Source organism: Xiphophorus couchianus, chromosome 11, assembly GCF_001444195.1.
Source record: "Xiphophorus couchianus chromosome 11, X_couchianus-1.0, whole genome shotgun sequence".
In the NCBI taxonomy this organism is placed as follows: domain Eukaryota; kingdom Metazoa; phylum Chordata; class Actinopteri; order Cyprinodontiformes; family Poeciliidae; genus Xiphophorus; species Xiphophorus couchianus.
This window is the reverse complement of record NC_040238.1, coordinates 18559904-18577145: the sequence shown is the minus strand read 5'-3', so window position 1 is coordinate 18577145 and position 17242 is coordinate 18559904. Positions and strand designations below refer to the sequence as shown.

General features: G+C 38.8%; 2 protein-coding genes and 1 long non-coding RNA gene across 4 annotated transcripts in view; 2 read left to right on the top strand and 1 right to left on the bottom strand.

Moving 5' to 3' along the window:
- LOC114153367 (neuronal migration protein doublecortin) overlaps nt 1-3907 on the top strand; it is a 29915-nt gene extending 26008 nt beyond the window's left edge. Inside the window, exons 6-7 of the mRNA XM_028031880.1 lie at nt 393-490; nt 731-3907. Coding sequence (XP_027887681.1) covers nt 393-490; nt 731-787 — 155 coding nt within the window. The 3' untranslated portion in view covers nt 788-3907. The remainder of the gene's footprint in view (nt 1-392; nt 491-730) is intronic.
- A 1806-nt stretch (nt 3908-5713) lies between these two features.
- LOC114152840 (uncharacterized) lies at nt 5714-7322 on the bottom strand. The gene is made up of 4 exons (XR_003597232.1): nt 7224-7322; nt 6975-7123; nt 6537-6797; nt 5714-6234 (listed from the first exon to the last, which is right to left on the bottom strand). It is a non-coding gene; the product is annotated as an uncharacterized LOC114152840 (long non-coding RNA).
- Nucleotides 6730-17242, top strand: LOC114152838 (calpain-5-like). Of its 2 annotated transcripts, none has more exons than XM_028030911.1 (13): nt 6730-6862; nt 9219-9395; nt 9850-9981; nt 10271-10467; nt 11329-11521; nt 11619-11809; nt 12786-12863; nt 12945-13140; nt 13251-13373; nt 15079-15281; nt 15606-15727; nt 15801-15937; nt 16505-17242. In XM_028030911.1, the coding sequence occupies exons 2-13, from the start codon at nt 9243-9245 to the stop codon at nt 16685-16687; spliced, it is 1908 nt and encodes a 635-aa protein (XP_027886712.1). In that variant the 5' UTR covers nt 6730-6862; nt 9219-9242; the 3' UTR covers nt 16688-17242. The 2 variants fall into 2 exon arrangements, with proteins under 2 accessions (XP_027886712.1, XP_027886711.1); XM_028030910.1 differs by lacking the exon at nt 6730-6862 and adding an exon at nt 7376-7459.

The window sequence follows — 17242 nt, the reverse complement described above, 5'->3', positions numbered from 1 at the left end:
GCTTTATCCACTGCTTTTCAACTCCGTGGCTCAGACTCAAGCTGGCCATCTGCTTTGGTCTTTTCATCTCTTTATAGACAAAACTCTTTTAAGGCACTTGCAACACACAGCTACATCACCTCACACCGCTCTCAGATCTAAACAGAGGTTCCTAGCAACGATTCAGGACACAGACTGCGAGAATAAAATGTCACCAAACTAAAGCGGAGGACTCATCAGGCTCACGGCGGGCCTTTAGATGAGAGCCAGGGGAGCCTATCGTTCAGCGCTGACTTTCACGGAGAGCAAGAAAAGAAGCGGTTTGGATTGGTCTTGCACGCTATCTAATCCACACTACTCTCTTCTTTCCCCTCCCTGTCTTTTCTTTCTGTCTGCTCCGTCGGATCCCTCAGCCAACGGGACCGGCTCCAGCAGCCAAATCTCCACCCCGATATCCAAGCATTCCCCCACCTCCACCCCCACCAGTCCGGGCCTGAACAACAAGCAGAAGGTAACAAAACCTTTCCAGTATTCACATTTTATTCAGGGTTCATATGAAGGACCAACACAAAGTAGTGCATTTATGTGAAGAGGTAGAGAAATTGCATATTTTTTATGATGAAATGACATTTAAGTTTGTGATTTCTGACAAGATGTGAGACTTTTTCCTTTTTAAAGAAGCTCCATCTTTTTATTTACTGACGTCTCGTCGCCGAGCTCACAGGTTTACCACGCTGCGCTCTGCTTCCAGGATCTCTACCTGCCCTTATCTATGGAAGATGAGGACTCTCTGGGCGAATCGATGTAACTTCCTTCCTGCAGCCAGCCTTCGTTTTGGCCTGAATCACAGAAGTTTTATACGTCTGCTGCTTTCCACCTTCACTCACAGTGCCACCAGTCGAAGAGAACCGCTCTTTGTCTCTCTCTTTCTCTCTCTTTAGGGCCTTTGACACCATTTGCTGCTTGAGAATAACACACGGTTGTTAAACTCAGTCTCGTCAGCTCACTAATGTTCAGACACGATAACCACTCGTTCGCCGTTTATGGATTTTCATCAAAATAAGTTATTTTAAACATGTCGCCCATGGGGTATAATTTCCACTCAAGCAGCAAATGGGGGAATTTTCAGCCACACGTTGAACAACTTTTTTTATTTTTAATCCACTTTACATTTTTGTGACTGTCCTCCTGTCCAACCGTTGAAGGTGTGAATGTTACTGGTTCCTTGTCTGAGACGGGTCTGTTAATGAGGGTCTTTCTAAACCTGCTGTAAATACTGTGTACAGCCATCCGTCCACCATAGCCTCTCTGCTCAGTGTCTGTTGCTGTGCTTCCATTTTGTCACTACGACGTTCAACCTTTACTCCACATGTCACGGGGTCACGGGGTCAAAGTAGACGAAAGAAATCAAGTGGTGATGGTTTGGGTTGTTGGGATGCAGCCGCTAGTTTAAAGGGATTAAACCAGCAGCTGCCAGTTTAATTGTGTAATGTTGAGTCTGAATATTTGATTTTCAGAAATGCTTTAAAGTAAATAAAGTATAATTTCAGAAAACTGTAAGCACTGAGGCTTCATACAGTGTGCAATACAAATTATTGGCATTAATTTTACCCAGTCGGACCGAACGGGAAGATGTAAAGGCATCGTCTCCTATATCTCTTAATGTTCATGTTTCATCTACTTTGACCTTTAGACAGTAGGCTAGAAGAGGTTCGTACCCTCCGTGTTTTTTCACAAGATGCAGTGCATGATATTGTATGAAATTTTAAGTTACAAAGCTGATTTCTTTGTATTTTTGAAGGACCTAATGGTACATAAAAACAACCAAAGCAAAATCAAGTAGGCCCACGATACAGCTTTTATACCCTGAGCTGATTCATTCCCCTTTAAGCCACTTTATCACCTTGTTTTTGCTTCGACTGCAACTTGTAGTGATCGTTAACAATAAATGGTGTCCGGCAAAAATATCAACAACGCTTAGACTTTTCCACTTTTTGTCATGTTGCAGCCACAAACTTGAATAATACGTCTTTTGGAACCAATGACAGGTTTTCGGCACTCCATTAAGTCTGTCCATCCCCACACCCTGACTCTGCCACTACCATGTTTGATGGTGGTGGTAACAGATTAAATTACTCACGGTTTACTAATTGGGTCACTCTTGGGAGCAACCGGTTGAACTGTTTTAGTAGCATCACTGTTTTATGTTGTCATTTTAATTTGTAAAAAATGTTAAATGTCAGTTTGAAGCTTGCGGTTTATAGTTTAACAGTTTTTGCGTCACAAATATGCGCTGCCACTTTGTCTTGGCCCAACAGAAACAAAGGTTCAGTTTTGTGGTTGCTGCGTGTCAGAATGCGGGAAGGTTTAAGCATCAGAACCGCTTTTGACCGGCACCAAAACCGGTGGGGTGGAGGGGAAAATCTCAAAGCCAAAGTGTTGTTTTGACCAAGAATAAACAAAACGGGAGGAAATGTGAAGTTTTGATAGCAGTGAAATACTCTGGAGCGAGCACACATGGAGCTGATGCATGTCGCATTGAAATAACAAAATCATCTTCATCCAAGGCAGGTAGTTGCATTACGGCGCTAAAGCAGTAGTGGGATTTCTCTTTTTGCATGGCTCAGCATAGTTCAGGGATCATGGGGAGGGTGATGAAAATATGTTTGTCTAAATTTCATGTGTGGGTTTAAAAGTTTTATAAAGCTTATTAATTTATATTAAAGGTACCTGTGTAGGATTCATCGTTTCCTTAGTTTAAACTTGCTCTGAACAAGTTTTCCCCCATGCTTCTGTGTGCAATTTTGTATTTCCATATTTCCATTTCTGTCGTTGCGACTTCTTACGGCGCGCCCACTAAAAGGTGGAGATGTGAGTTTTACTTGGCAGGGAATCGAGCCTGAGACGTCACTGAATCCAATGACTGAAGCACAAAAGCAGGGAGCAACTAATTCATTTACGACAACAGATTTTTACCGGCCAGCCTCTCAAAACGCTTAACCACCGATTCTCAATAGTCATAAAATGCTGCACATGTAGCATCTTTTCGATTAAGTACTATGCATTTGGATTCAACAGTTGCCGACGTTATTCTCTTTGGTAGAAATTGCCTTTTTATTAAAATAAGAAGTGCAATTAGAAAGGAGCCTAAAGTGAGCTTTTTTTATTTTAAATTTTTTTTTTTCGCCATTGTGATGAATCGTCTGTCTGGAAGTCCTGTCTTTAGATGTGACGCTGCGTCCGCCTGCTTGGTGATCTTTGGTCAATGTTTTTCTCGTCAGCCTCAACAAGCCATTACAATCTGGTGCTGTGAACTCCACCTTTCTCCAGCAGGGAGCGCTGTTACGCCAGCACAACTAAAATCAGCAGCAGGGAACGCGTCCCTTTGACTCCTATTTTATACCAATAAAAGGAAGAAAAAAAAAAGAATAAAAATAATTTACTGTTGCTTCTGTTAAACCTCACACGCTACTGTTCTAGTTTCCTTACAACTTTTTACATCTCAACATATTTAAGCGGAAAATGTTTGTCTTGAATGAAGCGGCTGCCACCATTGAAGATGACTGGTGTGATTTATCACCATCAGTGGTGCCTTTTTTTTTCTAGATGTCTTTTGATAAAAACAATAAAAGGAACGTAAAAAGGCTTGTTCTTTAGCAGATATTTGTAATAATTTTTTTTTTGAATGTCTTAAACGAAGAGGCCTCCTATCACACTTTGTTTTGTAGAGATTCAGGACACTTTGCCATGGTGTAAATACACTTCCTTCCTCTTCTTTCATAATGTATGCCTTTTGGATCAAATTACTTTCTTTCTCTAAAATTGACACTGTTTTTAGTGGTATTTTGCAATGTTACTGTGGCTTGTTTCAGTGCTTCATTCAATGTATTAACTGGTATCCTTTTGCAAATAAAACATTGGTATTTCAGTTCGTGCTTTCTGTTGTTTACCCTATAAACGTCTCTTAATTCCATTTTGTTAATTAAAATGCTTCAAGTGAATCTGAAATGGGCAATGAATGGATGATTACACTCAGTCTTGGTGTCTAATTGTGTAAGTGTTGAGTCTGAATATTTGATTTTAAAGTAAATGCTGGAAAGAAATGGGGCTCAAATGTTAAGTACTGCATCTAAAAGGCAAAAATATTTAAAGGTTTCTTTTTAAAATTGTTTAGTGGTTAAATGTGATGGGGAAAAATATTGGAATCTAAAATGCAAACATTTAAAAACAAAATAATATATGCTAGTGGTCAAATCATGGTGCAAAGGTTTTATATGGGTAACTAAAGTTTATTGTTTTTCCTCACAAACTTTCAGTGTCTCTATTACATGTTTAGCTTTAAATATGAAGCTTCATCATTTTGTCAGATGTTGCAGCAGTGTGAGTCGCCCCCTGCTGGCTCTTTCATAAAAGTCCGGTTTAGGCGCAACAGCTTGAAAAGATTGAGCAGTCTGTCCTATGACAACATAATCTGAATGTTTTGTTGTGTTCAGTTTAAAGCACTGCGTTACAAAATTCGCTTCCAAAGCTTATCAATAAATAAAAGATACAAATTTGCAGAAGACCTGGGGATGCCAATTAAAAGCAAAGCGTTAGCTTGGTCGCTCTGTATTTAGCTCCATTGTGATAATGAAGATGACAAACAGCACCAAATACATTTTTTCCTTCACCGTGTGACTTTATTTAATGTTTTTTCATTCATGTAATCTGAGTTTAACCTGTCCGTCCTGGCAGAATTCAGCCATTTATGCTCCATTAGCCCCCTCTTGTGGCCAACTGCTGAAGTGGCATCTATTCAGGAGAGGATGGAGCTCACCTTCACTTGGAAAAACATATCGCGGTTGCATTGTGGACTAGTAAATTACAAATCCAGTTGTTTCAGCACTTCCACGAACTTATTAAATATATAAAATGATCATTATTTTTGGGAGCAGCACCAGTGAAAAGTGGGAGTCAGATCTAGTGACACAAAATCTGCCAATTTTGACAAAAATGTGGAAGAAGGGCTGAGGAGTTTGGCAAGATGGTGTCTATTTGCTTATCAGTTTCTGAACCATTTATAACATTGACGAATTCAGACTTGTTCGTAAAATAAATTAACAGGATTTAATTTTAGGATAAATATATTTTTGCAGAGTCCAGCAGTATTTGATTTGTGATATCAAAAAATACAAAAGAGAGAAAGGAGCATAAACTACAACACCGAAACGCTATAAACATATAAGTTAACCTCTTCAAGAAATATGTGCTTAACAAAAGTCAGGTGTAAAAATACATTTGTAATTTAAAAAGCTAATATTTTCTTGTAAAGTCTACCAAACGAAAAGATCATTGTTTTCGACATATATATATTATTATAAATTTCAAAATCCCTCTAAGGTCATAGAACCAAGCGTGGCTCCAACTACTGTTGTAAGCACTTTGGGTTAAACATCAACAAATGGGAACTTTTAATCATAACAAACATCTCAAGCTCACTCAAGTAAAATGGAGATAATTTGCAGGCACCAATTTCAAAGTCTTGCCACAGATGTTTAGTGGTGGACTTTGACGCTAACTGTTCCATTGAATGTTTGCCCCAATCTTAGATTTTTTGAGCATCTGACAGCTTTTCCTCCAAGGCTGTTCTATATTTATCTCCATATATCTTGCCACATGCACAATCTTTTGAATTTAGGTCAGAAGTTCAGTCTTGTTCTCATCTGATCAGATTTAAAGCTTATTAACTTTTTTAAAAAATGTCTTTCTTCTGTCCTATTGAATGAGTCTCAAACCTGAGCTGTGAACCCATGCAGCTCCTCCAGTTATTCTTTTCTTTCTACTCCAAAGCAGAAAACACCAGTAAACTACGTGGTAGCTTTTGATTTCAGGGGTATGAATACTTCCTGCTCCACTGTAAGACATGTGGACCATAGTGGGATTTCTCTGGTTGCTTCATTGTTGCTGAGTGTGGCTAGCAGCCTGTTGAGCTGGAAAACGGTTTCCTCCTTGAGAACCACCTCATTTTCCCTGAAATGCACCCTCACAGTACACTGCCGCCTTTGTTCAGGTCATCTGGTAAATTGTTTTCTCCTGAGGTGAAATCAGGGCTTCCAGCATTCTATCACAGGAAATACAGTCGTCACATCATGCATCGCGAATGCTTTCTTCCTGTCTCAACACACGATGTCCTCTCTAAATTCTGCTCGTGGCAAAACTCTCCACTCGTATCTTCAGCAGTTTATCTCCTGAATAATCCCCTCATCATCGTTGGCCCTTTAAAAAAGAAAAAGAAGAGCAGATGTGATGAGGGTGAGGGAGTCACAGAGCCTCTGTGTTCCCTAACAGAGAAGCACAGATCACTGGACGCCTGCCAGTTTGTTTCATTCCCACAGCTCACAGCTTATTAGCTCTGTTTATTCAACGGTGCAGACCACTGGTGCAAAGAAAACTCTGAAAAACTGATTTAACAATGACAGGCCAGCACATAAAACCCCTTGGTGAGGCTGATGTTATTACCAGAGGTTTGAGTTTTGTGTGTTTTTAGACACGCTGAACAGGTTTCTGCTGGTTTTTACCTTCAAGGGACGTGGGGGTGCTTAGTTTCGGTCGCCCCTTCCTTAAATACTTTCAGAGATCCAATCAGCCGTTTTCCAAAAGTCACACACTCTCCTATGCAGCGATATAGCCGTCAGGCCAGTTTTCTGACCCTGCTTTTGGGAACTCCTCACAGCAGCAGGGTAGGAAATCTCATTTCATTTAGAGCAAGATGTGGTAGACAGCTGTTTTGTGTTGTGGCTCCTGAAGCTGAAGTGTGGACTGACTTGTAAACACCTGACCTGGAGTTTGAGGGAAGAGTGAAAGAATCTAAGTTTATCTTCACAAGAATAAGACTTTCCGGTTGGTAAGTGTTGCTTTTAAAATGTTTCTGTTCTTCATTTGTAACTTTTAAGAACATGTTACATAACTTTGGCTTAAAAAACTGATTAAAGAGCAGCGTTTGCTGTTTACTGAACCTCAGTTTGATCTTTACTTTAAGTACGTTTTACTTTCTGTTTCTCTGGTTGAAATAAACATGAACATGTCTGTAAACAAATAGTTTTCCCTGATCTTCATGTTGGTTCACGTACGTCCCGGAAACACTGGGAAGTGTAGGTGGCGTCACCTGCAACAACCAGACGAAAAACAAACGTCATTTCCTGACACTTATTTTCAATATTTTCTGCTTTAGTATTCCAATAAAGAGAAGAAAATTAAAATCTTACCATTAAAAAAAGTGAGAAGAAACTCTCAGTCACTCATTAAGCCGTCTCACCGTTCAGGTCAGAGGTAAGTGCGTAACAGTTGAACATACAATAGAAAACAGAAATGGGGTGGGGCACTGAGAAATGTGGAAACAGGTCAGTGGTGTGTGAGAGGGTGAGTCAGAGACAGGTAAGTACTCAACCGGGAAACTTCCTTATTCTGGAGAATGAAAGTCTGAGCTGCGGATATCACAAAGGTACTGTCACTGGATATCCTCTCGTTTATACCCTGGTATTTATTTACAGAAATGTTCAACCTTATAGTTTGTTTTGTAATTCCAAATGGTCTTTTTCAAAAGTTCTTTATCCATTTTGTACTTCACCGGCTTTTCTACATATTTGGTGTTTATTACTTCCTGTTGAATGTGTGCTGTTGTGAGACTCTTGGACCATGACTGAAATATCAAGATTCTTATCTAAATAATTGCCCCGGCCAGTACTGTGTAAACGGAGCACCGAGGGGTCAGTGTAGAGGGAAAACAAGCTTAAGAGTTCCTCCCTAAAGAATCAAGCGACGTCTCTCATCACGACTCCCGTCATAACTTCAGTGTTTCTCTTCAACAAGGTTTGAAAAGGTGCTTTTCTGCTAGAGCCTCAACCAAACCACTGATCCATGACCTGTGAGAAGTTTACATAACTCTCATGTTCATTTTAAAGATGCATTTTAAATGTCATCACCAGGTTGGATTGATGATGCAACATAGGACATAAAAACCATGAATTCATTGCATCTGCACTCCCTCCTCAAATACTGTAACTATTATGCAAACAGGCTCAAATGTAAACATGCAGGCCACAAATATTTGATTCACGTGAAGCTCCTGCTTTTTATGAGCCACCAAGAATATCTTCTGGAATCATTTTCATTGGATATTCAATCACTCATATTATCATAAATACTGGAATAAATTTAAAATTGTTTGGGTTCCTTCCAGACATCTTGATCACAGAAGCTAATTTTAAATAACTTGAGATCAGGCTTCATTAAATCTTAATATTAGTTAATTTTTGACAGGCATTTAGAACCATTATCCGGCATCCATTGGCAACAAGGTTAGCGCCACCATCTTTGTTGTGTTCTTAGATCGAAAAGCCTTTCTTTTACTGCTCCAGTAGTAATTTTTTGAAACGGAGGTAAAATGACTCGCATGAACATTGAAATGTTTTTAACGTGAAGTAAAACCACTGAGTCTGATTTGATCCTTTTAAAGTGCATTTCTAATTTTTCAGATTCCAGAAATTGTAAAATGCTACTTAGTTGAAAAAGATCTTTGATGTAGTCCTCTCTCCTGACATGTGGCAACAAACTACCCAAAATGTAGACTTTTAAATCCCAGTGAGTGTAAAGGTTCCTATTTTGGTTTAGCAACTTTTATCTATCAAACAAACAGTGAGAGCTCACGTCACATGGGACAGTCTGAGTTTCAAGAGTTTTCAGATTCATGCCAAAACATTTTCTTACTAGATTATGGTTACATTTTAAGTCTTAAAATATTTGTAGTTCAAACATAAACTGAATTAATTTTGCTTTGAGTAAATATAAATAGCTCTGAAGTATCAAAACACGTAGATTTAGTTTTGTTTCTGTATTATCTATGTCACTCTGACTTAGCTATGCTAGGTGCTGTTTTTTTTTTTGGTGCAAAACTTTCATTTTTTGATCATATTTCTTCTATGCAACATATTTGGTTTCTTCCATTGCACTTGGAAAGTCCCAATTCAAAAACATCTATCGGAAGATATTTATATTCTAGAGCTAGTAAAAGAGAAGGTGTCAAATCTTTTCCAATGTCATAAACAACATTTTTCATCTGTCCAGACAAACTCAATGAGTCCACTGAGACTCACTCAGGGTCATGGGTCAGTCTGAAGCAGCACAGCAGTCCCACCAAGACTAAATAATTTTTGTTTCCAGCCATATAAAGACCAGAATCCTTTGCTGTCTCTCATCTGCAGCTGTGAGGCCTCAGCATCTCCACCATGCCTGTCGCTTATAGAAATCAGCACTATGCTGAGCTGAAGAAGCAGCACAACAAAGAGAATCTGTTTGAAGATCCAGAGTTCCCAGCCACCAATTCATCGCTTTATTACAAAAAACCCCCTCCTGGAGTTGTGCAGTGGAAACGACCCGGGGTGAGTTTATTCCACACCAGGAATGTTAAAAGTGTGTGCATGTGTTTGCTCGAGGCCTCATTATCAAAACCTTCTACAACCACTTCTAAATGTAACACCAAGAGATTAAAAAAGATCCAGTGGTATGAATACTTCTTCTAAACCCTGTAAATAGATTGTTTTTTGTTGGATTTTTATTATTTGGTGATTTGTAAAGTCTTGGAAAGTTGTGGTCATCCATGTATTTTTTTCATTAAATCCACTATTTAAAAAAAAAAAAAAGTTTCATTGGCCTTTATTTGAAAGTAGTTTGACAGGAAAGAGGATAATGAGAGAGGGGGGAAGACATGCGGCAAATGTTATCAGGCCGGGAATTGAACCTGTGACCACCGCCACGAGGTCTAAGGCCTCAATATGTGGGTTGTGCTTTGTCCTGGCACCACCACTTAAATCCACAATCTTTTTCATATTTTAGGAAATATGTGAAAACCCACATCTCTTTGTAGAGGGCATCAGCTCTCATGACTTGAACCAGGGGATTGTGGGAAACTGCTGGTTTGTTGCTGCCTGTGCCTGCCTGGCTTTAAAATCAAACCTCTGGGAGAAGGTGAGTTTATTTAAAATATATTTTTTTATAATCTGTTTTAGAACTTCAAAATATTTATATGAAAATATTGTTAGAATTAATAAAACGACAGTCTTGACAAGAAAATAACTTGAAAGTTATGCAAATGATCTGTTCCAACTACAATGCAGCTGATTCAGGTTCATTCCTTCAAAATGTTTCAACGCAACCTCTGTTACTGTAACGCAGGTTACCTATAATGCTGTACTTAGAAATCTAAATATATACAAATGAGATGTTTGGTACATTTATTGTGCTCGCATGTTTCTAGGTAATTCCTGACTGGAAGGAGCAGGAGTGGGATTCAAACTATGCTGGGATTTTCCATTTCCGGTTCTGGATCTTCGGTGAGTGGATAGACGTGGTGATAGACGACCGGCTGCCGACAAGCAACGGACAACTCATCTACTGTCAGTCTAAGCAAAACAATGAGTTCTGGAGCGCCCTGCTGGAGAAAGCCTACGCCAAGTCAGTAAACCAAATCTGTTCCTCAAGACAACAGCCTGTACTTTCACTGTCAGCCCTGATGATGATGATGCATAAAAAGCCTTAAAAAAATTCATGCTCCCAACATTGGCGGAATATTTTGAAGATGATCTCTTCTTGTTTTAACTTGTTTGCACAAAACTGCAAAAAGCAAGGTCTATAAAGACATACATGAGTGAATCTGGTGTAGAAGAGCTTGACTGGCCGGCACTGAGTCCTCAATCTGATGGAACATAATTCAGATGGAAATCAGGCCTTATTGCCCAACAACAGTGTCTGACCTCACAAATACACTTCAGAAGTGTGGTTAAAAAAATCCCACAAACAAACTCCTAATTGTTGTTGAAAGAGTTCACAGATGAAAAAGTCACAGAGCAAAATGTGGGCAAACATCATGTATAAACTTTATGTATTTAAAATAGGATGTCACTAAAGGTTGCATATGTGAAGGGAGATGAGTAAATACGTCTGGAAATATAGTGGAAATGTTTATCTTCCCACTGATGTGAGTGGATATATTTGTTTCCAAAGCTCACAGTTAGAGAACAAAGACTTTTACACAAAGCTTTTGTTTCATCTGCGAGGATGTGGTTTTTAGTCCCTGTATGGTGTAACAAAATGTTTGTGTTATCTTAAAGTGTCTCCTTTGAAATAGAGAACAGCTACAGGACCTGAATATAACTGCAGTCATCTCTTTATCTGCTAAAACCTGGGTTGAAATTAGGGTTTATACAACTGTAGCTAATTTTGAGTATTGTCTAACATCACATGAATATTTTAAGTTGCCAAACTATCTTAACTGACTATCAACTATTCAAATGTCCCTCCTTCCACTGTGCCCAGGCTCTTTGGCTGCTATGAGTCCCTGGCTGGAGGCAACACTGGAGATGCTGTGGTGGATTTCAGTGGAGCCGTAGTAGAGGCCATCGACCTGCAGAAAGAGAAATACTACGCAGATCAAAACAAACAAGATAAAATTTTTGAGGACCTTCTCAAGGCGTGGAATCGCGGAGGAATCATCAGCTCCTCCATCAAGGTAAGTGACTATCTGTTCCTGCAAGTTTTTTCTGTTTACGCCTCTCCGGAGTCTTTGACCATGTCAAAATTAAAACATTTTCTTTGAAATTTCACAGCCGCAGGGATTTAGACTTGAGTCAAGGACGGATAACGGGCTGGTGCGAGGCCATGCGTACTCGGTAACTGACGTGAAACGAGTGCGTTTGGGTCACGGGCTGCGGGCCTACTTCAAGAATGAAACCATTCCACTCATCCGCCTGAGAAATCCCTGGGGTAAAACTGAGTGGACAGGAGCGTGGAGTGACAGGTCAGCAGGGGTCATGTGGGAGTCATTTTGATATCACCGAGTAGGAAAAAATGTGCTTTGTAGAGATATTACCACTGGCACGGCCCCAAAAAGGTCTTTATAAATCAATTTATTAACTGAAAAAAAATACCACACAGAGAAAGTAAGACAATCCATTTCATTGTTCCAGTTTGCTAAAGTATAATAACTTGGGTTTAAGTCTGAAAAATCTACTATACATCTGAGGTCAAGGACGGCATAAAATGGTCTCACATCAACCAGCTCCAAATCTGAACAAGATTAACAAAATCTTTTCAGGCTTAAATATTAATCTGAAAAAACTACTTTGGTATTAACAATTAGTTCACACAATACTACTGAAAATAAAATGAAAGTCTGATGTGTGGTTTAAATGATTTGAAAAAAGGAAAGCTCTCAAAAGGCATCATTACTATCTGTAGATTTTTATGGTACAATCAGAATCTACAGCATATTTTATTGGGATCTAGTTTTATATGAAGCCTAAAAGTGTTTGCCTTTGTATTCGGCCTCCTTTAATCTGAAACCTCTACATACAGCCCAGTTCAGTCAAGTGGCTTCAGAATAATCTAATTAGTAAATATAGTTCACTTTTAATCTTAGGATCTTTACAGCTGTTCTGTGAAGGCCTCAGAGGTTGGCTAAAGAACAACATTTGTTCCTCTCTTTTAAAGTTAAATAACAAATATTTCAGGCTCTTAAATATTAATTATATTACTGTTGTTAACATGAAACATATTGAACTAAAAATGCATTTAGCTTAACTTTCTTTAGGTACATTTCTTTCACCTTTGTTCAACAAACATCTAAACATAAATGAAAACTATGCATTATTTCCTTTCCATGTCACAGGACAATATATGTAAAACAGATGTTGTCTAAAGTAGAATACTCTCTGCAACGTTTGAATGCCTCCTGGTAAATAACCACCTTTTTGGCTTTGCTGATTGTTTGTCAGTTCTGAAGAATGGTCAAAGATCGGTGACACTGAAAGAGGCAATCTTGGCATCACAGTGGCGGACGATGGAGAGTTTTGGTGGGTCTCTGATTACACTGCAGCTATTTAATTTGATTCCTAACTGTTCATTATTGATGCGCTCTCTGATTGGATCAACAGGATGTCATTCACAGACTGGTGCAAGAACTTCAGTGATGCAGACGTTTGCCGTCTAATAAACACCTCACTGATCAGCATCCAGAAGAACTGGGATGAGGCAGTGAACTTTGGGAAATGGACTCGAAACAGCGACCCCCTGCTGAACCGCTGCGGTGGTTGTGTTAACCACAGGCAGACATTTCTGCAGAACCCACAGGTGCTGACGGCTCAGGAGACTTTGTCCCTCCATCACTGACAGTCTGTCTATACGTAATAAAAGCAAATAACTAACAACTAAAAACTAATGCATTTTCCCTTCTCTTCCAGTACTTGTTTGATGTCACCAAAGAATCTGACGAGGTCCTGATCTCACTGCAGCAGAAAGACAGAAAGATCTACAGGAAAGAAGGTCAAGGAGACAATCTAAGCATGGGCTTCAACATCTTAAAGGTAACACAAATTATCCACACAAATCTTTTCTGTAAAAAAAAGACAAAGACTCCATTACTGATTCAAACACAAGTTCACAGTGGTCGTTGAAGTAGCAAGGTCTTTTTTTTCATGTGTGTGGTATTGACTATATATTTGCATGTAAGGGAATTCAAGTGTGCTACTCAATATACTGCCATCAAGTAGTGAGGTTATAATAATAATAATAATAATAATAATAATAATAATAATAATAATAATATTTTCATTAAGATGGACATCACCTGAAATTTTGACCATGACTGTCACTACTAATTTCTTCAAAATACTTGAGCAGGAAGAAATACTTTTGGGGGCAAAAATTATCGGTGTTTGTCTCAATGGAGATTAATTACAAAACATAGAACAGTAGTAATTGTAAAGTTTATATAAAAAGCTGTGAAAAAATCATTACAATATAAAAACGGTTTATATTTGGGCAAAACATATTAATTTCACATTTCTTATTGTAAAAGAATTTGGTTTGGCCTGCAGTTCTTTTCTACTTCACTAAGCAGTCAGCAGTTTAATTTAGCTCTTATCTGAACCCAAGCAGACCTTTTAGCCAGAGGCTGAACACATCAGATTCAAACTGAAAGGCAAACTGCAGCCAAAAACTTTGATGATGATTTTATTTTTTCTCTGCAGAAGTTGCAGACAGGTCTGGTTCCTTGGTTCAAGCCTGGCGTGTTGCACACGGGATATTTATATCTCTGGTGAAAGTTTACTTTCTGATAAAGTATTAACTTTCCTCACTTGTACATAATATGCAGCATTATATTTAACCAAAAATCCCACAGACATGACAGAACTATAACAGAAATATCATGTAGAGAGTTATTGAATAAAGACAAGCGGCTGCAAGCACAGTTCTCGGTGAAAACAAACTTTCCTCATCGTGTTGAATTGTCTCATTTTAATGAGGCCTTGTGTCCACACATTTCTAAACTGATGGCATGTTTCCTCACAAGGGTCTTTAATGCCAGAGACCTGGAAACTTTCAAACACACCACAGATTCTGTTATCACTCTGTTAAAGGTGCTGCTGAAATGTGACATGCGATAAAAACAGAAGAGCTGTGTGGAAAATGATCTGTTAAAATACCAACAGCACACTAAATTAAAACTTTGATTTGTGATGATTTTATCAGTGATTTGTCATCTTTCATCTGACAGAGTCAAGATGGTGTTTTGCTTTTGTCTATTATATTTAAAGAACATTTCCTGTTTGAGATAAGCTTTGAATTTTTTCAGTCTAACCCTCTGCACTTACAGTACAACCACTTTCTGAGCTTCATGCAACTGCAATACACGCTCCCACCACTAAGAGGCAGTCATGCCTCAAAGTCTTGTAAAATGTGGAGGTTTCTTTGCAAATCAAATATCTATAAACTTGAAAACCTATAAGGCATAGTGTCCTTTTCAAACTTCAGTGTACTTTATTCTGATGTTATGTGATAGATCAACACAAAGTAGTGCATATACAGCCAGTATGTGGCTTTCTTCCAGCATTTGTTTTTACAGATAAAACTTTATTTTCTTTTTAAGCCATTTTACGTTCAGTACAAACATATTTTCAGACTGATTTCAGGCTTGTAAAAATATAGTTTTCCACAGTACATCAACTAAATATATAGAAATACGCTAAATCTGCAGTGACGAATGTACAACCGGGAATTACATTGCAGGTGGAGGTGAACAGGAAGTATCGTCTACACGACTTGGTGACGCAACAACTTCTGCATACCTCCACCTACATCGATGCTCGGACGGTGTTCATGAGATGTGAGCTGCCAAAGGGCCGATATGTCGTCATCCCGACCACCTTCGATGCTTTCATAGAAGGAGAGTTCATGCTCCGGCTTTACACGGACGTGGACTCCGGCTGCCGGTATGAAACTGATGGCACAGTAAATTCAAATTCAAATGATTTAAACTAACCTTTGGTTGAACCTGTGGAAATCTAATATTCTGTCTTTGGTGGACCAACATGTATTTCAAAGCCTTGAGGTAAAACAAACTATTTTAAAATGCTGATGTGGACCCTGAATGATGGATTGTATTTTATGGAAGCAACCATATTGGTTTTTAGCAATTGGAGCAAGATTTGGGTTTTGCTTGGTCTAAAACATGAAATATGTTTAAGTCAGACTGGCTGCCTTTTGATTGAGGTCAGAATATTAAGAAATATGATTCTATCCATGTCTTCCCTCAGGGAGCTAGTGAAGGACAAACCACAGACTAAATGTTGGACTCCGCTTTTTGGATATCCTCAAGTCGTTACCCACATATATGTGGACAGAGCTGAGATCGGTCAGCAAGGAGACCAGGCAGAGGGTAAGAGAACGTTTTTTCAAACTAGTCCTGCTCATTTATAATTCACAGAAATAAAACTAAATGCATCTTTTAGGCATAAACCCATATTTGATCATTTCCTGCGAGAGCCAATCAGTGAAGTCCATCGCCCAGAAGAACTCTTTGACGCCGGCGTTTCAATTTAGCGCCATTTTCTTCAGGAAGAAGGTCAGAGAGCCCCTAACAGTGCAGGTAAGTTGAAAAATCAGTCAAGTGACAGTGATTAGTCTCAGATAGATTGGTGGGGCTGGTATTTACTGCCCAGGCTTACAGTTGTGCTTTTAGTCATTTACTATTGTTAGAGCTGAAAAAACACCAAAAGGCAGGAAAAAAGACTTTAAATGAAAACAAAGCAGAGTCAGGATTTCTCTAAACAACATAAATGGTAAATTGAAAGGCTTTCCCTATACACATTTAAATAAACTAAATGATAATGACACTTTAAAGCACATGTACACAAGTTTTAGCAAGCCTGGCAAAGATTTTTAAAAACCCCACAAATAGGTATTCAATTTACGTAACAATAATGCTTCCACACCACCGTGGTAAAATAATATATATTTATTATATATTCAAAAAAACTGTAGACCAGGGAAGGAAGGGCTGAACATGCAACACTTCCACTACAGCACAGTATGTCAGTTTTACACGTAATTAAAAAAACTGTAAATTAATTGCAGCCTGGGCAAAAGTTTCTATTCTAACACAACAAATCACCTCCTGTGTTATTTGCTACTGAACCTGTCTGGTCTTTTCCAGTTGTGGAGCGATGACCTTGGATCGGACAAATTCTTAGGGCAGGTCACGCTGTCCGGGAGGCCTGATGACGTCTCTCACCCTCAGCAGCTCCAGCTGAAGAATAAAGGCAGTAAGGAGGCGGACAATATGCCCGGAAAAATCGCCCTGAGGATCCTCACTTCAAACGAGCTGACGGCCTTATAATGAGACATTTGAAACATACAGTATCTGACTTAAGAGTCATCAATGAACTGAAACAGCTTGAAAACCGTCCATTATTATTTTTAGAAAGTTAGGAGAAAAGCAAGATGATTCTGACCAGATTGTGGGTTCATTTTGACTTATTTTTAGAAACATGCTTTTGTTGACTACTATTTTTATATTTGTGTGTTTTTGAAAGTATTTTTTCATGAAACAATGAGTAAAACTGAAGTAACACTACAGAGCCCATCAGTGATCTTGACAGGATTATTCTAGCTTGGCTATTGCCTTCCTGTGCCATTTTACTCGATTCAAATCTCGCCTATGACTCAGTCTGGACTTTCTGCCATTTACTTGAATTCCTCTGCAAGAATTTCTACTGGGCTATTGTGTTGTGAACAATGACGTCGATTTGTAGTCTGCCTGTAGTTTTAGTAATGACAGCAGAGGAAGTGAATGAAATGCTTCAGTTTGTGTTGACCACGCTTCCAAATATTTCATTAACAATCTGCCTCTATTGGATCAATACCAATAAAAGAATAAAAAGTTTTAAAAGAA

Coding starts and splice junctions, on each gene's coding strand:
- LOC114152838 (XM_028030911.1), top strand. CDS start 9,243: ATGCCTGTCGCTTATAGAAATCAGCACTATGCTGAGCTGAAGAAGCAG. Junction 9,396..9,849: donor TGCAGTGGAAACGACCCGGG/GTGAGTTTATTC, acceptor TTCATATTTTAG/GAAATATGTGAAAACCCACA. Junction 12,864..12,944: donor GCGGACGATGGAGAGTTTTG/GTGGGTCTCTGA, acceptor TTGGATCAACAG/GATGTCATTCACAGACTGGT.